At 38.8% G+C, this 23,479-nt stretch overlaps 1 protein-coding gene across 3 annotated transcripts in view; it reads right to left on the reverse strand.

Annotated features, from left to right (window-relative positions):
- The window catches only part of DIP2B (disco interacting protein 2 homolog B), a 224,352-nt gene that overhangs the window by 67,464 nt on the left and 133,409 nt on the right, over positions 1-23,479 (reverse strand). For 2 of the 3 annotated variants that reach the window (XM_044915421.1, XM_021704908.2), the window contains 4 exons: positions 14,605-14,730; positions 3,670-3,882; positions 699-854; positions 106-225 (listed from right to left, as the gene is read on the reverse strand). In XM_044915421.1, the coding sequence (XP_044771356.1) occupies positions 106-225; positions 699-854; positions 3,670-3,882; positions 14,605-14,730 (615 nt within the window). The remainder of the gene's footprint in view (positions 1-105; positions 226-698; positions 855-3,669; positions 3,883-14,604; positions 14,731-23,479) is intronic. The other variant, XM_044915422.1, reaches the window with a different exon arrangement.

Genomic DNA, 23,479 nt, shown 5'->3' on the forward strand with positions numbered 1-23,479 from the left:
AATGCTGCCTCGTTCACCTTTAAATCCTATGGTACCTGACATGTAGTAATTGCCTAAGATAATGTTTGTTGAAGGTATATATGTCTTCAGTATTATTACTACTACCTTCCACAATTTCTTCAGAGTCATCCACGAAAAATTCTTTTAAGGGAGGTCTTTTGGGTCGTTTCAGAGTGTTGAGAAGCTGCTGGATTTTGGTGGATACTCTGCTACTGACAGGAACACCTAGAAGGGAAAAAACAGTAAGTTAAAATTCATTGATTTTAGGGCTATCTCAGCTTCTCAATCCTCTTAGGAGTTTTTATTTCTAATGACATTTGGCTTTTGCTCAGTCTTACTCTAATTCAACTGGGCCAGAAATGTACAAATATGTACATAACAAGTTTTATGACAACACAGAACAAATATGGTGCTATTATTAACACCCTGCTTCCAGATTTCATCTAATCCTCTTTTTTACTTATAGCATTCTTTTTTTTTTTCCATACTCAGTTTTTTATTCAGAGTATCTTTTGACAATGCAGACTGTCTGAACAAGTAACAGTGCTGCCACAGGGCAGGCTGTTGAAAAAGAGGGTGCTCCAGGGGACATGTGGGCAGTGGAGTTCTGCTCAACCACTCAGGCGCTGCTATTCATGATGTGAATTTTCCCAGTTTAACTAATATTCTCTATTTAGTTGCCCAAAAGAACTCCCTACCATCAGCTGTATCCATAAGGCTGGACCTGTTGGATCCTTTGTGCATGCCTTTAACTATCCCCGAGGGGGGCAGATCAATATTTGCTGGGCGCATTGAGGAAGATGATGATGAAGAAGAGGTAGTTGTAGTAACATCAGGGGGAGCAGAGAAATTCTCTAAGAGGGGAGAAAACAAAATTTAGAATCATATTACATTAGCAATAAAAAAATTCTTTAAATTTTTGTTGTTTCTTAACAAGGAAAAAATTACATAAACAGGGCATCAACTTATAAAATAACCTTTGAAATCAAATTCTACTAGGAAGATATAATGTGAGGGCAAGAGGTTAAGGAAGGGCATATCAAAATTATTATTTTTAAAAATTTGAATAGCCTTAAGTAAGAGCAAATCACACATCAAATATTCCTGAAAAACATTCTTTCCTACACAGAAAGACTGGTAGAAATTCAATATTAATAATCATAATAGAATAAAAACTGTGAGTGACTTCAAAATGAAAACAAAGTGAGTATGGTCATAATGCTACTAATATTCTAGTCTCAAGCATTTCTTCATGTTTATGTTGGCTTATCTATATTTCTTCTTCCACTGAAAATGGAAGGAGTGTCTTGGGAGTGGGGTCAGATTCCTCAGGTCTCCAGATGAAGAAAACCAGATAAAGCCCACTTTCAATTTTTATAAAATAATCCACAAGAACCTCAGATCTACTTGACACACAAGGTTCTTCCCTTGATTGAAGCATGATTAAATAATGTTATTGTACTCTGCTTCATGTAGGGATTCTTAATATTGAGAAACTGAATGACATAAGTTGGAGGAGAGCCATTCAACAGGGACGTGTTACAAAAAACTTAGAAAAACATCTGGAGAAGGAAAGGAAAATTAGAGGAAGTAAAATATATGATTCACAAGAATAACAACAAGCCACTCAAAACTATAAAAAAGACAAAAAGCATAATATAAACAATTTCTAAAATAAGTTTGGGAGTAAGGTCTCTATGCCCTAAAAGTCTGCTCTTAATAGTTCAATAGTTTTTAAAGTTCTAAATATACTAGCACAAGTATACTACAGTATACCTTTCTGTAGGATAATGAAGTAACAAAGCATTAAGAATAGGCACTTTTGTTTGACCCAGCAATTCCACTTACTTGGGATATATCTTAAAGAAATAATCAGACAAACGCACCAAGCTGTGTGTTCAAGGATGTTCCTTCCAGCAGTTTTTACAATAACAAAAAATTGGATACTAGCTAAATGTCCAAAACAGGGGAACGGCTAAATAAGCCAAAGCATAACCATATAATAGCATACTTTGAAACCATAAAAATATAGTATAATTCTATATTAATGATCTAAAAGATGTTTGTGATACACTGCTAAGAAGAGCAAGTTATGAACACTATGTTTAGTACAATTACGTTTTTGTAAAAAAGACCAAAACCCTACATATTCATATGCAAAAAAATGAATGTCTCTAGGAAGAGACACATTAAAGTGTTATCCATGGGAAATGGCTTTATAGATTATCTTTATTTGTACCTTCAAATTTTTCTACTGGGAAGATGAATTGCTTCTGTTAGAGCAAACATCCAAAAGGCAATAATGTTAGATAAAACAGTTTCTCTGAGTACCTGAACAAAAAACTTTTCATAGACTAGCAGAAGAGAAAAAATATAAGGTCAGATGAAATCATCTTGTTAACAAAAATCCAGACAGAGTTAACTGGGGATTAGGTCTGCCTTCTGCTCAGGTCATGATCCCAGGGTCCTGGGATCGAGCCCCGCATTGGGCTCCCTGCTCCACAGGAAGCCTGCTTCTCCCTCTCCCACTCCCCCTGCTTGTGTTCCCTCTCTCGCTGTGTCTCTCTCTGTCAAATAAATAAAGTATTAAAAAAAAGGACAATATTTTTAATAACTGAAATTGCTCTCTTTTAGACAAATGTGGAAATAAAACCTGACCCAACCATGGCTCTGCTGCTTGTCCTTCCAAACAGAAGAGGTGGTGAGCGTGCTTATCTGTAGCTACTTTAAGAGGTTCAGTGAATTACAGGGCAGAGCCAAGAGTGCACGACAAGGCACCAGCTGTTGGCACTTAGCTTTTTAATGTGGGCAATCATACCCTCCAGGTAGCTATGTTCTTTACTAATTACAGGCTTGAATTACAAATTTTCTAAGTTTTTCTTTTCAGAAATCAATTAATAGATTAAAGATATATATATATGTAAGGTAATAGAGAAAGGTCACTGATACGAAAACTAAGACACCACAGACACATGATGTTCAAAACACATTACTTAGTGCAATATGTACCAACCAATTTAGCAGCAGAGATCTGAGCTGTATCTTTACCTGCAGATGTCACAAACTCTTTAAAAAAACACACACAAAAACGTAAAGCAGAGCCAAGCAAAAGCTACAGTCCATACAGGCGCATCGGCAGCAGGTAGCAGCTCACAGAGCACCAACATCCTCAGCCTGCATGCCCCAGGTGTAGCAATAACACAGCAGCAAGGACAATAAATCCAGTCTTTATGCTAAAGACAAAGGGCTTCACTGATACTGTCTTAGTGCAGAATTTGTTCAGGTTTTATGGGTTTTTGTTTGAGAAAACACAGATAACAATCCTGGGAAAACCTAAGATGTTACATAGTTTAACACCTTTTAATACATGGAATATTCTCTAACAGGGATAAACCCACATTAAGACTGGTGTTATATCTTGCAGCTTGAGTATTGCTTATGGAAATAGCTATGGCTTCAGGTGGGCAATGCTATGCACCAATAATGCAGATGATGCCTATCATTCCAAATGTATTTCAGGGGTTTCCTTCTCTGCCCCATTAACTGTTATGTTCGTTCTGATTTTCTTAGGCCACTCTGAAAAACCTAATACAAATCATAAACTATTTCCTGGATGCTGGGAGCCAAATGGAACATAATTTGAGCTTCTTGGGTAGATCCAGCTCCTACCTATTCGAGTATTGGCAAATACATCAGCTAGAGACCCACTGGTTCCTTTGACCTCTCCATGGGACAGCGTAGAAGATGCGGATGAAGAAGTGGACGATCCCTGAATTGAACGGTTGATCCAGGACTCAGCATTCTGTAAGCTCTGTTGCAAGGCAGCAGAGAGCGCAGCTTGGCGTCTCAGAGAGCCCTCATCCTCAGAGGCCGAAGACGTGTCTGTGTGGAATTAGAAAAAAAGAAGTTCTCGATCCTGCCTAGAACAGAGACCTTTCAGTTCTTGCTCATTGATCACACATTCAATTTTGACACCAGCAAAATTTTGCACTTTTTTTTTTTTAGAGAGACAGAGAGATTTGGGGGGGATGGGGGAGAGGGAGAGAGAGAATCCTAAGGAGGCTCCAAGCCCAGCATGGAGCCCAATGCAGGGCTTGATATCACAACCCTGAGATCATGATCTGAGCCAAAATCAAGAGTGGGATGCTTAACCAACTGAGCCACCCAGGCGCCTGTATTCACATTCTTAAGGTAGATTAGTATGTAAAGTTTCTCAAGAATCTCAAGGAAAGGTCTATGGACAAAACCTGCAAAAATAAAACAGCCTAAATCTGTAAGTAATTTTAAGTTCTTAAAAAATCCCTTTTAGAATATTTAAACTTCATTCACTGCTTTTCTGTTCTGAACTTAACCAGGATCTAAATTCTTCTGGCTTATCTACTTATATTCAAGTAATACTGAAGTGCTTATATATCTTCCTCAACCTCTTAATTAGAGAACCTTGTGATAGGTTGCTACAATGATTCTGACAAGTACTTATTAATTAGTGTCTACTCAAAAGGAAATGATCTTTTTTTTTTTAAGATTTTATTTATTTGACAGAGAGAGACACAGTGAGAGAGGGAACACAAGCAGGGGGAGTGGGAGAGGGAGAAGCAGGCTCCCTGCCGAGCAGGGAGCCCGATGCGGGACTCGATCCCAGAACCCTGGGATCATGACCTGAGCCGAAGGCAGACGCTTAACGACTGAGCCACCCAGGCGCCCCTCAAAAGGAAATGATCTTGATAGTGTGATATAAAAACTTACTTTTGTTAACAACAACTTAAGTGTCTAACAGTGAGTTAGGTGCTGGGGAACTAGAAATGGAGTTAGAAACAGTGCTTAGCCTGGAGGCATTCATGGTTTTAGAGGAAAAGTGGTCACTCAGTAAGCTTTTCAAACATGACAGCAGACAACCCTGATCTGTATGGCTCTCCTTAATTCTCAGAGAAGAACTGTGAGAAATTTACTGATGCCTGTATTTGGCCTGGCTCTGACTTCAGGAAAATAAGGCCTAAATTAGAAAACCATGTTGAGAAAAATAAAAAATGAAAAGTTCAACCAAATATAGGATAGCCGAGGGAAGCAGAAGTCAGGAATTTATTTCCAGGCTCTCAGCTTAGGAGGCATACAAGTTAAAGGGGCATTTGGTCTGATGTGAAACAAACCCTTCGACATGATTTAGGGGGTTATAATTAACAGCCTGTGGACCGAATTTCATTCAATTTTTAAAAAAATTAAACACTCTGTGGTTAATCCTGCTGAACACTCTAACTCAGGGGAAACTGTAGGTATGCGTTCTGCTTTGGTTCAAAAAGCCAGAGAGAGGGCTGCCTGGCTGGCTCAGGTAGGACATGCAACTCTCGATCTCAGGGTTGTAAGTTCAAACCCTACGTTGGGTATAGAGATTACTTAAAAATAAAATAATTAAAAAAACAAAACACCAAGAGCCAAAGAGATAACAGGGCTAGAATGCTGCTAGCACTCCACAATGGAAATTTGAACCACAAAAGACTAATTTAACCTAGAAGCCAAATTTTGCAGGTCCAGAGCAAGCAAGGAAGTTAAAATAATGACTATATCCTGGCTTCGTGCTCTAAACCACCTCCAACTTATTATCTCATATTGAAGGAGATATGAGGCCCAAGACTGATTATTTTTACAATCTACTACATAACTACAATATGTGCTGGAAACTATGTCAGGTTCTGGGGATTCTGAGATGTATATGTTCTTATGAGACAGTGCCCTAAAAAGGCTTATGGTCCAGTACAGGAGACACAATCCCACGGACTATCTCACAAGAATACAAAGGATGCTAAGAAACAGGGTAAGCAAAGGGTTTCACAAGAGGGGCACCAATCTTAGTCAAGGATTTCAAGAACTTCTATGTAAATGGAGTAAAAACTTTGAGGTGTAAGGGGCAAAAGATGAGGCTGGAAAGGTAAACAGTGGTCAGACCCCAAAGGATACATTGATGAGGTTCTTTAAAGGGGAAAGAGATCTATAATGCAAAAGGAGAGTGACTTAAGGAAAATATAGAGAAAGAAAAATAACAGCATCTGTAGCTTTTTATTCAAGCAAAGAGGTTTGTATCATTCCCAAAAAATATTCCAACATTTTAACGGTATACCTTGGAGGGCAGAGATTTCTGTCTTTATAAACATGCTAAAGAAAAGATGACTGGGCGGGTGGCGTGGGACAGGTGAATCTGACCCTAAGAACAAAGTACTTTCAGGGTCATACATCTCAGGATCCCACAAACTCCACTGGATTTACAGGCTGTCTTTATTGGATCATTTATTTTAAACTGTGTTAAGTCTAAAATCAGAATAACCCAATTTTCAGGAGATAGTAAAACCAGTATTTTCATGATTAGGTTTATGGAAAATTGGCTTCACTATGTTTCTATATTGGATCAATTATGTAATTAGGTGTATTGTTTGAATTCAATTACCTTGTTTGCCTGCCAGTCCTCCTGAGTGTTTAGTGACTACAACTGTGGGCTGGAAAAAACATGGCTTTGGTGTCTGTCTTCCATTTGAACTCTGGGGTCCGCCCCTCACAAGCTATGTGACTTGGGGATAAAATTATCCATCTGAGAAGGTTTGCTTGTTCATCCCTTCAACAAATACCATGAAGCGCTACACTAGTTGGCAGGAATAAAATGGTGAACAAGGAAGATACGTCCCTATTCTAATAGGACTTAGAGTCTTACACAGTGCAGGCACCCAAGGAAGTGAGCCCTAAACCCAGGCAGCCCAGAAGGGTAAGAAGCTATTGGTTCTGAGGGCCACTGGGGGGGCGGGGGAGCAAAGAGTCAGGGAGAGGGAACAGCATGCGAGGATGCTGGGAGGGGACAGAAAAGGCACATTTGAAGATCTGAAAGCAATAGGACTAGCTCAAGCACAGGATGCTACACTGACGAAAGATGAGGCTGGACCAGTGGATAGTACTGGGCTGCTAAGGGTCTTTGTGCTAACTGCAACAGGAGACCACGGAATGAGACAATGTCCAGAAGGCACCCCCAGCAGTGCCAGCACATAGCAGCTGGCCAGTAAACCTTAGTCCCCCTCCTCCTCCCCAAATAATCCACCCTACGTTCGCTCACCGGCACAAAATGGGCTGTGCAAAGCTTCCGGCGGATTGCCTACTAAGATCACACAGAACATTATATCTTTTAAGAAATAAAAATGAGCTCCCTTAAATATTTGTATGTTTACTTGGTAGTTTTTTGGGTTTGTCAAATAGCTATCACCCAGGAAACTGCTGTGGATTAGAAGAAATCTGGGCAAGATTTAATAGTAATAAAGTTATTTTCCCACTCATTCTGCTCCGGTTGAACATGAACTCACAACTCTTATCCATCAAGTTCCTTGCCAACTCTACTTTTATGTAAGATGAATACCATAGGTCCTACAGAAGAGAAAACAATTTTTATTATTTTTTTTTTTTATTTTTTATTTTTTTTAAAGATTTTATTTATTTATTTGAGACACAGAGAATGAGAGAGAGAGAGAGCACATGAGAGGGGGGAGGGTCAGAGGGAGAAGCAGACTCCCTGCCGAGCAGGGAGCCCGATGCGGGACTCGATCCCGGGACTCCAGGATCATGACCTGAGCCGAAGGCAGTCGCTTAACCAACTGAGCCACCCAGGCGCCCGAGAAAACAATTTTTAAAACATGGTTTGCCCTTCAGTTTATAGCCGGTGTGATTTTTAACACAGCACTATTTTATACTGATAACCAGAAGCCTAAAATTCATTTATAACCAATTAGAAAACATGTAACAATTAGCTTGTTGATTTTAAGGGAAGGAAAGTCCTGAATTTACTGCCTTTAACTGTGGTAGCACTTTTAGTTGTTAGCCATGAGTGGAAATGACTTCCTTCCTCTTGGCAGAAAACAGATCTATGATACCTAAAAATGTTTATTTTAAAAGTTTAAACACCTACCCATTCCACCTACTAATGGCATAATCCATCCAATCTACTCCTCGGTTATCTACCCAAGAGAAATGAAAATATACAAGGACTTGTAAGTGAATGTTCATAGCAGCTTTATTTCTAACAGGTAAAAACTGGAAAGCACCCAAATGTCCATCAAGAACTGAAAGGACAAAGAAATCGTGGTATATGTATTTGACAGACTACTATTCAGCAATAAAGAGGAATGAACCTCCGATATACACAACATGGATGAATCTCAAAATAATTATGCCAAGTGGAATACGACAGACCTCCCTTGCCCAAAAAAAGTACAACAAAGTATGATTCTATTTATATGAAATTCTAGAAAATACAAACTAATGTATAGTGACAGAAAACAGATCATGGGGAGGAAGAGAAGTAGGATTACAAAGGGATTATGAGGAAATTTGGTAGGGGGGATGATGGATAATGTTCATTTTCTTAATTGTGGTGACGGTTTCACAGTTTTGCTATGTCAAAACTTAGCAAAATATGTACTTTAAGTATGTTTATTGCACGTGGATTATAATTCAATAAAGCTGTAAGAAGAACGAATTTAAAAAGATCTATGAGGGTGAAAATGGCACCTCGCTGAGAGGATGGTAACATCTCAGTCCAGCTGCACTACCTGAGGGCCACTGTACCAGCTGGACACGCTCCTGGAAAGACAGTGCCTGCCACTGGGTTCTGACCGCTGACACCAAAATCAGGCCCAGACATCAGCTTAGAACAGTAGCTAGGTCAAGATTCACTGAAAGAAAGATCTTATCCTAACAATGACTACAAAATATACCACATAAGCTAGGCCAAGAAATAGGAGCTTCAAAGAACAAGGAAAAGGAAACAACTCATAGGACAGTTGGTGAATGACTTCTGACTGGCATGAATTGCCTGACCATGACTGTACAAATTGGAACCCTTCTGAGAAGGGGTACTCGCTGTCAATAATTACTCCAGGGTCGCTGTACCTATAAGGCACCTCCAAACACTGTTTTTCTAGGTATTTTCCCATGTCTTTGAAAAAACAGTTCACAAAATCAATTAATATTACAAATAATACTGTTGCCCCTTGAACAAACACAACGGTTAGATGCACTGGCCCCATGCATGGTGTAAAGTCCACGTGTAACTTTGACTCACCCAAAACTTTACTAATAGCCTACTCTTGACCAGAAGCCTTACTGATTATATAGTCAACACATATTTCTTTTTTTTTTTTTTTGGTTTGTTTCAACACATAATTCATGTATTATATGTATTATATACTGTATTCTTACAATAAAGTAAGCTAGAGAAAAGAAAATGTTATTAAGAAAATCGTTAAGGAAGAGCAATACATTTACTGTACTGTAAAAAAAATCCACATAAAAGTGGACCCACACAGTTCAAATTGTGTTTCTCCTGGGTCAAATATATTGAGGTAAGAAAAGAGATTTTTTTTTTTTTTAACTTACTACCTATATGAAAAGTTAGGTCAACCATGCAGCAATTGCTGGAGCTCCAGATTTACCACAAAATATTTACTTGACACTACGGTAGAAGGAGAGGCAATATGCCAAGTGGTTTAGAGAATGGGCTTTTTAGGTCAGACTGCTCTGAATTCTGATCTTAGCTCTGCCACTGAGAGATCTTGGGCAAATCAGTTCTTAAGGGTCTAATTTTGCTGTTTGCTGTTGTTGTTCTTTTTCTATTGATTCTCTCCCATGGTGTTTTCTATTTTTGGACTGTTTGTTCACAAAATTCAGTGGATCTTTATCTCTGGGAATCCTAAGTTCCTGGGTTGAGGTTGTATCCTTGCAGAAATTGTGTGTCCCAAGGTTACCATCAGCCCAAAGACCATTTTTTAATGTTAGTCAGTTCTTACCAGGCAGTACAGTGAAACTCAAAGCTTGAACCCACTTGACCCCAAATTCTTAGGTAAGGTCCGAGCCCCTGTTATCCCAAGGCCAGGCGCAAGGCAAGCTTTCTTGACATCTTTTGCTGGCATGTTAATTTTTTCTAGTTCACTCTTCTGCTGAAGATGTAAGCCCCTCCAGGGATCTCACTTCCAACCTCCCACCTTATTATTTATTTATTTTTAAGTAAGCTCTACGCCCCCCGTGGAGCTCGAACTCACAACCCCAAGATCAAGAGTCACATGTTCTACTGAGTAATTAAATTTAGGCCCTTTGTTTCCTACCGCCCTGCTCCCCAGGGCAGGGAAAGTGAGCACCATCTCAGCACTCTGATGTTCAGTGACTGTTCTCTCCCTCTCTTGTTCCTGTATGTATTTAAAAGGAAACTGGTTATAGTCTATCTAGCATTTCTAAAGGGAAGTTTTCTTTTCCCTGTTCTAGGAGAGAATTTTCAGATTATCTAACTGACTACACAGATAGAAACAGAAGTCTGGGCAAGTAATTGAGCTTCTCTAAACCTGTTTTCTCATTTGTAAAATGAGATAGGGGACTGTTGAGAAAAAAAAAAGAAAAAATACATGCTAAGCACTTAGCCCTTTGACTAGTAAACAGAGGGTACTCAATAAATGGTAACTATGAAATTAGTTTTACTGGAAGCCTTAAATTTTATAATCAGCCATTGGAATAAACAAATTCAATCTGACAGAGTGGGTTTTTATTGTGTTTTGGCTTAAAGAATACTGAATATTTACTGGTCTCCCAAGCAACTGCAGACCAATGCTCATAACCCATACCATAAATTAAAGTATGCTATTAACATGATCCAAGTCTATTAATTAGAGCACATTTTATAGGGGTCTGATTTGCCAATTCTGTTTATTTTGCAGTTTTGAATAAAAATGGAATATTTGGGGAAAACTCCCCAAGTTGGTAATTCAGACAAGTGTTCTCTTTTGAGTTTAAAGTAACTAACTAGAATGTTTGGGTCTATAAGCTCTCAGAAGGCAAGAGCTATTCAATTTGCTTAGAATAATACCCATTATTCTAAGGAAACTGAGTATCAATTAAGTAAAAACGATCTCCCAAACATGATACTTTGGTAGAGTAAAAAAACAAAATCAAGGAGACTTGAGTCTGATACATAATTGTGCTGCTTGACCTGGGGCGAATCCCTTAGTGACTACGAACCTGTTTGTTTCCTCATCTCTACAGAAATCTGCCCTTTCTATGTCAGAGTGGCTATGAGGAGCAAATGAGGCAGGGCAGCCATTGTGAAAGCCACGTGAAAGTCCCTTTTGTACTGTAATGTACTGTAATTCTATAAAGCATTATTAAAGTATATTAGAAGTATATAACATCCCAAGTCTGTTCATGGGCATCACTATCATATAGAGAAATGCAGAGAGGTAAATTTCTCCTTGCCTGGTCCCATGAATTACTTCTGTAATCACTTTCAAGCAGGGCCCTGTGTGGGACAGATGTCTAAATTCATTCTACCCAAGCCAGCTGAAATAGTTTACTGTGTTTTGGGGTCATTCTGTGGTCTGTTTGGTCATCCAAGTACCCTTAGAATGCAGCACAGGGTAAGTCCACAAGGGTGGAGAAAAAATTTAGAGGGGAAAACAATGTGTGCTGCAGTTTTTGCATTGTGTTTATCCGTATGAATGAGAAACAGCATTACACAAAGAACCCCTACAAAGAAAGAGCTGAGGTAATTGCCCCATGACATTAGTAAATGATTTCAGCACATAAAGGGAACTGGATGGCAGTAATTCAAGCAGTCTAAAAGACTCGGAAAAAGGCCACAGGCACTAAAAGAACCGTAGTTTGCTACCAACATGGAGAATTTAAATTTACCAGTCCATAAGACAGAAATCAGTGTACGTATCAATAAGCAAATTTTAGGTTGACTGCTATTTTATTATTTGTGAATGATAGATGAACAAAGTCCAATTATTTCCCATGCCAACTATTTATCGTATTTTCCATTCCATATAATACTATGAATAAGGCCAAGATTTATGGCATATTCTACTTGCTAAATCCTTTTATTAAATCCTTCCCAAAATAGCTCTAAAATTTCATTGGTTCAGCAATTCCAACAGTTATATGTTGGATGCCTCCCAAAGAAGCCTGGTGGCTCATGCACTCTCGCAGGGATCCCAGGTACTGGGCTCCCACAGGACAGCACGTTCACAGTGCGCACCTTAGAGCAAACCCACTTTGTGGGGTGTGGAGTGACTGCTCGCACAGCGCACAAAGGGCAACACGACTAAATTACTATGAAATCTGAGGCTGGTTTTGCTCTGCAAGCGTAGTACAACTTTTCTAGAAAGAGTGCCACGGCAACGTCATTTTTATAGTTGCCCAGAACTTCCTCTTTAAAAAAAAAAACAAAAAAACCCACCCACCACCAGCAACAATCCTCTTCCACCTCCCCAACCCTGAGGGCAGCCTCAGCATTCTTCTGAACTTCAGTGTTTCAGGGGCTATCAGAGGAAATACGTGAGATAAACCCTACCTGCCATCCCTGGGTTAGAGGGAGCCAGTGACATCCGATTAAATTGCAATAGGAACAGGAGACAGCCAAGTGTCTCAGCAGTGGCTCTCAGAAGCTTGGAGAGAATGAAATCTGAATCCTAACATGGGGACAGCAAATTCCATTCCCTAAAACGAAAAGTACTGATGGAGGCCTTATGGTACAGTTCTTCCACACCACATCACGCTAGACACGGGCATGTGCGTAACTGCAGAATGAGAGCATCAAGATCTATCTCCATGTGGGGGCCATGTGAGAAATCACTCTGTAGGGTGCGCACAACATTTCTTCATGATGGGAGAATTCCTCTTCTGTTTGACAACGTTCATGTCCCTGACAGTACAGTAAGGTTTCTCATATGTTATTCAGAGATCCCTGGATCTGGAGATAAAGGGATGGGAAACCTTTTTATTACTCTGCTCTGCTGAATAAAGGTCTTAGGAGAGAGGACCATATCTTTATAATCATGAAATTATCAAGACACATAAGGTGATCAGGAAAGTTATGCCACATCTTTAAGGCTGTAGACAGAGTAGAACATTAGTGTTTAGAGATCCAGAAGACTGTAGTGAATTCCAAAGGACTGTGGTCTCATTCAGCAATGAATAGCCATGACTTGTTTCTGGAGTTGGTAAATTCCCCTCAGGCAGTGACTTTTGTAAGGGGATAAAAAAGGTTTCCATTCCTTCTGAGCATTCTCAAGATCCTTTGCTGCACTCTCACATTTAACCCGAGGCCATGAGAGCAGACTATTTACTCTGAAACTGCATTTCTTTAATACAGCTATGGAGAGGATTGTTTCTAAGAACTGCGCGTCATGTCGCTCCCTACCCTTTGCCATTTATTACAATTGAACTCTCAGCCGCGCTGCAGCAGAATCTGCCAACAAGGAATAGCTACTAAACTGAGAGCCCCCTTTGTCCACCAGGACCCACTGGTGCTATACCAATGTGGAAGGGAAACCATCCAAGATTTTGAATGAATGGGCTGGAAGTATGCACCATTACAGACACAAAATGTCTTATTGTGAAGGTCTGCTAGAGGTATCCTGTGTTACAGTTTGAGAAACACTTGAAGCCACAAAGCTATTTCTCTTTCAAACATATTGACACCACAGATGTAAAGAAAAAAAAGCACACACAGTTAATGAGCCCTCAGCACACCCAAATGCTCTGAGAAGTTAGCCAAAACCTAGGAGAAAACTATTAATATGAACCCAGACCAGGGAACAGGATCAGTGTAAATAGCTCAACTTGAGAGCTGTGAATCAAAGTCCATCACGACAATGTAACCTTCTCCCCAAAGATATGGTAAGTCCTTTAGACCAAAACTACAGGGAAAAAATGTTTCCCTAAAGATTTCATTACCAGTAAGAGGACAGTAGACAGATACTACATTGAGGCTCTGAAATAGATTTATTATGTTTAGTCTCAGAGGCCTACATGGAGATCTTGTCTGGGATTTCACTTAAAAATTTTAAGGTTTTTAGGAACTTTGGGAAAGATTCTAAATAGATAAGACAACTTAAAGTTGTTCCAGTTGTTTCTCAAATAGGAAGTTAAAACTCCTAAATTTACTTTAGCAGGGTTATAGATTCCAAGTCTGGGGAATGAGAATGGGGTGGAGACACTTAGTTCTCGCTGATCTCATGAACCCATTATGAAAAGTGGGTTCTTAAAAATATATAAACGTATATAAAATATATTAACACATACACAAACACACTTACATATGTTTTTCAGATCAATTAAAACTTTGCATGACTGCTCTCACATTGTCTTTAATGACACATAAAATTTTGTCCCAAGTGCACTTATCTGTAGAGACAAAGCATCTGATATAGGAGTACAATTTGTTAAAGAAATGTATGACTATGGGTCATATTTTAGATGTCAACGAAAATAGCTATTAAACCACAGAAGGATTTTTTTAGGCCCTAAGCTTTGGCCTGTGTTTATTTATGACTACATGAGTTCGGGGGTTACATCAAGGAAATGCCAGAAATTCAGAAGGACATTAAAAAAAAAATAGCTTTACTCTTAAGACCTCTTTTTGTATGTCATTTACAATGTAACTATCGACACCTGCCACCTTCAGTGTGTACTCTTATACACCTGGGATGATGGGGCGAGTTCCAGCTCCTACCTCAGAAAGGAAAAAGCCGAGCTTATTTCAGGAACATCAAAGGAGTAACTGTCCGAGAGAGGTTCTGATAGACCTACCAGGAGGTGTGCAGGCATCTGCAGGAGACTGGACGAATGTGGACCGCCTTTTGGTTGGCATGGGCAGAGCCATTTTCTGTTCTTTATGCTTTGCCAGTGCGGCTTGAACTGCTTCTGTATGGATATCTGAAAGATTAAACATTTGCATTTATTAGCTCCTGGTTCTTAAAGTGTTTACTTCTGTGAGCTGAACTATCACTGCCTCAGTTGTTGAAAAAGGGATGTTTAGGTGATTTTTACTTATACTTTGTGTTGTAACAATTAAAAATAAAAATGAAAGAGAGGAGACAAAAGAAGTAGTCAAGGATAGTTTTACAAAGAAGGAAAAAGAAACCCAGAATGATTATGTGACTGCTTCAGACACTGAACAAGATGGGGGGGGGGGGTAGGGGTGGGGAGAGGGTAAGGCGTCTAACACGCACCCGTGCCAGGCAGGGAATCCCATTGCTGAATGGAATGAGTGTTGTGCAGGTGCCTGGAGGACACTCACTATTCTTCAGGAAAAGACGCTTATGATCTACTTAACTATCTGAAAGGGGTTGAGACACGTCAGTTCTACACCACAGAAACAGAAGGGCTGATTCTGATCTAGAAAAAATATAAGGGCTGATGGTACTTGTTTGCCACTTTGGCCACAAGAGAATTCAGTTCTCCCCTTGAAGTCTAAATGGAGTCTCAAAATTAACATATCCAGACAGAACTTGAGATTCTCCACTCCCACCATAAAATGCCCTCTACATTTCTGCAAAATCCTATGAAGGTAGATAACAACTGAAGTAGCTTTCTAGTTCACAAGAATTTCATCCTCTCAGGAATGGGCCCAGTCAGGGGACATGCAAACTATCCTTAGAAGCTGTCTATGCTATGTAAAGGCGCCCCTTATAAGAGGTGGACCAATCAGATCCTTTTATTAGGGTAGGGGGAATTTAAACTGAATCAAGAAAACACAGGTTCTAGAACTGAGTCACTTTAAAGATAATGCCCTACAAAGAAGGAAAGTTCTTGAACTTCAGGGTTGAGACCCCCAAAGCTGTCTCTCCTTTTCTAGGGATTTCTCAACTGTTCTCTGCTTCTATGACTTACCCCAGCTATTTAAGGTAACCCGAGCTAGCCTGTTTCATGCAACAACAAAAAAACCTTCGCTAATATAACCAGAAATATCTTTGTGTGTAAATATAGACTTACAACATAATTTTAAAGGGCTGCATAGAATTTCACTATATGTCTATGCCATAATTTATTTAAGCAACTTTGTTTCCAAAGTTTTGCTACTATTCATAGCAACTATTCACAGCAAGAATAATTCAGTATTTTCACCTTAGTACACGTCTAATCCTGTTTCTGTAGGATTAATTCCAAAAATTGCTGAGATGTATTTCCTAAGAACAAGGATTTTACCCTTATATAACCACAGTACATTTATCAAAATGCAAAAATTAAATATTGATACAAACTATTATGTAACCCACAACCCATATTCCAACTTAGCCTACTATCTCTCAATAATGCCCTTTATAGTTTTTCCTCCTTTGTTCCTGATCTGAGACCTAATATAGAATCACACATTACATCTACTTGTCACATCTATTATCCTATAATCTGGAACAATTTCCCAACCTTTGTCTTTTATTACCTTGACATTATTGTACAGACTAATTATATTGTACAATGTCCCTTAATTTTGGCTTATTGATATCCTTCATAATTAGATCCCTCATATTTCTGCATTTTGGAAGGAATACCACAGAAGTAATGTCTTCTTGAAACATTATGTCAGGAAGCATCTGCCCCATTACTGGTGATAGTAACTTTGATTACTTGGTTAAGATGGTGTCTACTAAAGTAATCCATTGCAAAGTTACTATTCTTCCCTTTATGTAATTAATAAATTATTTATGGGTGAATGCTTTTGAGATGATGTAACTTACATATTTCATTAAACTTTCACCTGTTAGTTTCAGAATCCATTGCTAATTCTTGGCTGAATCAATCATTATTATAATGGCTACAAAATGTTGATTTTATTTTTTAAAGATTTTTTAAATTATTTATTTGAGAGAGAGATAGAGATAGTGAGAGAGAGCGCGAGCAAGGAGGAAAGAGAGAAGCAGGCTTCCCACTGAGCAGGGAGCCTGGACTTGGGGCTCCATCCCAGGGATCATGACCTGAGCCGAAGGCAGATGCTTAACTGACTGAGCCACCCAGGTGCCCCCAAAATATTGATTTTATAACTCCATCATTACTTCTGTATTTATTAGTTGGCTTTTCTATTATAAGAAGCAGCATCGGGCGCCTGGGTGGCTCAGTTGGTTAAGCGACTGCCTTCGGCTCAGGTCATGGTCCTGGAGTCCCGGGATCGAGTCCCGCATCCGGCTCCCTGCTCGGCGGGGAGTCTGCTTCTCCCTCTGACCCTCCCCCCTCTCATGTGCGCTCTCTCTCTCATTCTCTCTGTCTCAAATAACTAAATAAAATCTTTAAAAAAAAAAAAAAAAAGAAGCAGCATCCCTTTCTTTATATCAATTTATTTATATCAATTTATTTATATCAATACAGACCTATCGATTCTCATTTTATTCCATGGCTACTGTTACTATCATTACTTATTTTGATGGTCCTATTACCCCAAATTTGACCAATTAGGCCAAATCAAACTGGCTCTTACGTCCTTTAGACGTATTCCCATCATTTTGAGCAGTAGCAATTTTCTGGTCTAAGATATTCCAGGTATGTTCCCTGTTCCAGCACTAGAATAAAATTACTTGGTTTATAAGGAATATAAATGTGAAAATATTCACACACATATATCTACATCAATATTAAAAACCATAAATTCATACTAATAACTCTAATTCCATTTCAACACCACAGAATTCATTCAACCTTCCCCTTTTCCACTTGTAACTCCCTTCTCTAACAGTAAGAAACCTGGTTCACAAAATCCTCAATGTATTTTATTCATTCACTCAATCGTACAATACACAAAGTAGTTTCAAAATTACTATCCCATATTACTATGAAAAATAAGTCTAAGTAGAGGTTCAGTATTTGTTTGTATTTCTTTTTGTCTTTACACTGAGTCAAAGTACTGTGTTCAAAAGCTATTTGGAATAGTTCTCACCCCTTCCCCTTTGGTGGTTATATTATTCCACTGGGTAATATAGCTAAGTTAATTTGTTTTTCATATTCCATAGGTCCCTCTCAATGTTGCAGATTAAACATTATGTGACATAATAAGAAATATACAGTTGGTCTCTGCCCCATTTCCTGACACTGAGCTCTTAAAACCCTTGTAATTTCCTGGGTGACAGGAGTGTCTTCTGTTCGAATTAGGCAACTCTTGGTAGCGTCCTTGACAGCCTCAGGATTGGGGCTGGTCACCAGGAAGACCAAGCCATGATTAGAAACTTGGAAATTTCAGTCCCATCCTTCATCCTCTTGGGAGGGGAGAGGGGTTGAGGATGGAGCTAAACACCAATGGCCAATGCCTACATAATGGAACCTTCATATAAACCCTAAACAAAGAGTCTGGAAATGTAAATCAAAACTACAATGAGATCTCATCTTAAACCTGTCAGAATGGCTAGAATGAAAAAGACAATAACAAGTGTTGTGAAGATGTGGAGAAAAAGGAACCCTGGTACACTGTCAATGGGAATGTAAAGTGGTGCAGCCACTGTGGAAAAGAGTATGGAGGTTCCTCAAAAAATTAAAAATAGAACTACGAAATGGTCTAGTAATTCCACTACTGCGTATTTACCCAAAGAAAACAAAAATGCTAATTCAAAAACATATGCATCCTTATGTTTACTGCATTATTTATTTATTTATTATTTTTTTAAATAACATATAATGTATTATTTGTTCAGGGGTACAAGTCTGTGATTCATCAGTCTTACACAATTCACAGCGCTCACCACGACACATACCCTCCCCAATGTCCATCACCCAGCCACACCATCCCTCCCACCCCCGTCCACTCCAGCAACCCTCAGTTTGTTTCCTGAGATTAAGAGTCTCTTACGGTTTGTCTCCCTCTCTGGTTTCATCTTGTTTCATTTTTTCCCTCCCTTCCCCTATGATCCTCTGTCTTGTTTCTCAAATTCCTCTTATCAGTAAGATCATGATACTTATCTTTCTCTGATTGACTTCTTTTGCTTAGCATAATACCCTCTAGTTCCATCCTCGTTGTTGCAAATGGCAAGATTTCATTTTTTGATGGCTACTGCAGCATTATTTATAATAGCCAAGATATAGAAGAAGCTCAAGTGTCCACTGATAGAATGAATAAAGAAGATATGGTATAAATACACAATGGAATATTACTTGGCTATTAAAAATAACAAGATCTTGCCATTTGCGATGACATGGATGAATCTAGAGAGTATTATGCCAAGTGAAATAAGTCAGACAGAGAAAGACAGATACCATATGATTTCATTTATATATATATATAAAAAACACAACTCAAACTGACTCTTAAATGCAGTTAACAAACTGGTGGTTGCTAGAGGCCAGATGGGTGGGGCGGATGGGTGAAATAGATAAAGGGCATTAAGAGGTACAAACTTCCAGCTATAAAATAAAAAAGTCACAGAGATTAATAGTAGAGCATAGGAAAGTCCATAATATTGAAATAATGTTGTGTGGTGATGATATTTATCAAGGTGAGCATTGAGTAATGTACAAAATTATTGAATCACTATTTTGTAACCTGAAACTAATAAAACGCCGTATGATAATCATACTGGAATTTTTTTTTTTAAAAGATTTTATTTATTTATTTGACAGAGAGAGACACAGCGAGAGAGGGAATACAAGCAGGGGGAGTGGGAAAGGGAGAAGTAGGCTCCCCGCTGAGCAGGGAGCCCGATGCGGGGCTCGATCCCAGGACCCCAGGATCACGACCTGAGCCAAAGGCAGACGCTTAACGACTGAGCCACCCAGGTGCCCCATCATACTGGAATTTTTAAAATAAATAAGATGCAGATTTTTAAAAAGGCAGAAACAGACCCATAAATACAGAGAACAAACTGATGGTTGCCAGAGGGGAGGGGAGTAGGGAGATGAGCAAAATGGCTAAAGGGAAGTGGGAGATACAAGCTTCTAGTTATGGAACGAGTAAGTCATGGGGAAAAAAGTACAGCACAGGGAATATAATCAAAGGTATTGTAATAGCAATGTATGGTGACAGATAATAGCTACACTTGCAGGGTGCACAGCATAATGTACAGATTTGCTGAATTACTATGTTGTAGATCTGAAACTAATGTAATATTGCATGTCAACTATACTTCAATTAAAAAAAGAAAAGAAGGGGCGCCTGGGTGGCTCAGTCGTTAAGCATCTGCCTTCGGCTCAGGTCATGATCCTAGGGTCCTGGGATCAAGCCCCGCATCGGGCTCCCTGCTCTGCAGGAAGCCTGCTTCTCCCTCTCCCACTCCCCCTGCTTGTGTTCCCTTTCTCGCTGTGTCTCTGTCAAATAAATAAATAAAATCTTAAAAACTAAACAAAACAAAAACCTACACCAATATCCCTGATGAATACTGATGCAAAAATTGTGAACAAAATACTAACAACCTGAATTCAATAGCATATTAAAAGGACTATATACCATGGCCAAGTGGGATTTATATGTTGAATCATAGGAAAATCAATAAATGTAAGGCTCTACATCAACACAATGAAGGACAAAAATCATATGACCATCACAGATGCAGAAAAAGCATTTGACAGAATTCAACACACTTTCATAAGAATACTAAACAAACTAGGAATAGAAGGATATTCTCTCAAAATAATAAAATTCATATATGAAAAGCCCACAACTAACCACATAGTCAACAGTGAAAAACTGAAAGCTCTTCCTTCTAAGATCAGGAACAAGGCAAGGATGATTGCTCTCACCACTTCTATTAAACGGATGTCCTAGCCAGAGTAATTAGGCAAGAAAAAGAAATAAAAGGCATCCGAACTGGAGAGGAAGAAGTAAAACTGTTTCTGTTTGCAGATGGCATGATCTTATATGTAGGAAACCCTAAAGATTTTACACATACATACAACTGTTAGAACTAATAAGCAACTTCAACAACTGCAGGATAGAAAATCAAGATATAAAAATCAGTTGTTTCTCAATACTAATAATTAAACCATCTGAAAAGGAAAGCAAGAAAACAATCTCATTTATAGTAGCATAAAAAAGAATAAAATATTTATAAATAAACACAACCAAAACACAAAAGACTTGTACACTATGAAACATTGCTGAGGGAAATTAAAGACACAAATAAATGGAAAAACATCCCATGTTCATGGACTGGAGATCTAATATTGTTAAAATATCCGTACTACCCACAGTGACCTAGATAGATTTAATGCTATACCTATCACAATCCAACAGTACTTTTTGAAGAAATAGGGAAAATAGGAAATAGGAAAAAACATCCTAAAACATATATGAAGTCTCAAAGAACCCCAAATATCCAAAACACTCTTAAGAAAGAGGAATAAAGCTAGAAGCCTTATACTTCCAGATTTCAAACATATCAGAAAGCCAGAGTAAGCAAGATAGTATAATACTGGCATTAAGACAGATACATAGACCAATGCAATAAAGCAGACAGCCCGGAAACTAACCCTTGTTTAATCAGTCAAAGGGTCCTTTACCAGGGTGCCAGGACTGCACAATTGGTAACGACAGTCTCTTCAACAAATGTTGCCAGGGAAACTGAAATAGCCACATATAAAAGAATGAAGTTGGATACTTATCTTGCACCATATATAAAAATTAACTCAAAATAAATTAAAAACCTACACGTAAGACCTGAAACTATAGAACTCTTAGAAGAAAACATAAGAGGAAAAGCTTCATAACCTTGGAATGGATAATAATTTCTTGGATATGACACTATAAGCACAAGCAAGAAAAGCAAAAATAGGTGGGACTACATCAAACGAAAAAGCTTCTGCAAAACAAAAGGAACAATCAGCAGAGTGAAAAGATAACCTACAGAATGGGAGAAAATATTTGCAAACCATATACTAGATAAGGCATTAATGTCCAGAATATATAAAGAATTCCTACAACTCAACAAGTAACCCAATTTTATTTTACTATTTTTTTAAAGGAAACACTTTTTTTTTTTTTTAAGATTTTATTTATTTATTTGACAGAGAGAGAGACAACAAGAAAGGGAACACAGCAGGGGGAGTGGGAGAGGGAGAAGCAGGCTTCCCGCGGATCAGGGAGCCCGATGTGGGGCTCATCCCAGGACCCTGGGACCATGACCTGAGCAGAAGGCAGATGCTTAACGACTGAGCCACCCAGGCGCCCCAAGTAACCCAATTTTAAAATAGCCAAGGGACTCGAGTAGACATTCTCCAAAGAAGATAAACAAATGGACAACAATCATATGAAAAGATGCGCGACATAACTAATCATCAGGGAAATGCAAATCAAAACCACAACGGCATATCACTTCACACCAATTAGGATAGCCACAGGAAAGGAAAGGAAAAGGAACAGGGGAAGGGGAAGAGAAAGGGGAGGGGAGAGGGAAAGGGAGAGGGGAAAAGAGAAAAGAAAAGAGCAAGTGTTGGTGAGGATGTGGAGAAATTAGAATCCTTGTGCACTGTTGGTGGGACTGTGAAATGGTGCAGCTGCTATGGAAACAGTATGGCAGGTTCCTCAAAAAATGAAAAATAGAACTATCATATGATCTAGCAATCCTACTCTTGGGTATATATCCAAAAGAGCTGAAAGCAGGATCTCAAAGAGATATTTGCACACAAATGTTCAATGCAGCATTATTTATAATACCCAAGACATGGAAGCAACCTAAATGTCCATGAATGAATGAATGTATAAAGAAAATGGTGTATGTATATACAATGGACTATTATTCAACCTTAAAAAAGAAGGAAATCCTATCATATGCTACAACATGGATGATCCTTGAGGACATTATGCTAAGTGGAATAAAACAATCACCAAAAAACAAAATACTGCTTGGTTCTCCTTACAAAAGATACCTGAAGTACTCAAATTCTTAGATGCAGAAAGTACAAAGGTGGTTGGCAGAGACTGAGGGAGAGGGAAACAGGGAACTATCATTAAGTATAAGATCAAAGAGTTCTAGACAGTTATTATGTAACAATAAGCACATAGTTAATACTGAAACGTACACTTAAAATTGTTTAAGAGGGTAAATTTATGTATTTTTTACCACAGTAAAAACATTTGTATGTAGTCTCATCACATCTGGATTTTGAGTCTCAGAAAGCCTTCCTCCCATAAGGTTTTCTGTAAGCCCACATTATAGAAAAATTGTTTTCTTTCAGTACTTACCTTTTTTTTTTTAAATGTAGATCTCTGATCCATTTGAAGTTTTTGCTGGCATATGGTGTGAGGAATGGATTTACTTTGTATTTTTCCAGCTTAGGTCCTAGCACCAATTTATTAAAAAGCACATTTCTGACCCAATGATTTACAATGCTATCTTTATTTTTTATTTACTTTTTAAATTTTATTTATTTATTTGACAGAGAGAGACACAGTGAGAGAGGGAACACAAGCAGGGGGAGTGGGAGAGGGAGAAGCAGGCTTCCCGCGGAGCAGGGAGCCCGATGCGGGACTCGATCCCAGGACCCTGGGATCATGACCTGAGCCGAAGGCAGATGCTTAACGACTGAGCCACCCAGGCGCCCCCAAGGCTATCTTTATTATACACTAAATCCCAGAGGTACTTTGGTCTGTTTCTGCACCTGTTATTCTATTTCAATGGTCTGTCTGCCACTTTGTGTGCCATACCGCACTATTTTATAGAGTATGCTTTAATATCTAGTCGGTATAGTCACTCTTCATAGGTTTTCTTTCTCA

This window comes from Neomonachus schauinslandi, chromosome 5, assembly GCF_002201575.2.
Source record: "Neomonachus schauinslandi chromosome 5, ASM220157v2, whole genome shotgun sequence".
Classification (NCBI taxonomy): domain Eukaryota; kingdom Metazoa; phylum Chordata; class Mammalia; order Carnivora; family Phocidae; genus Neomonachus; species Neomonachus schauinslandi.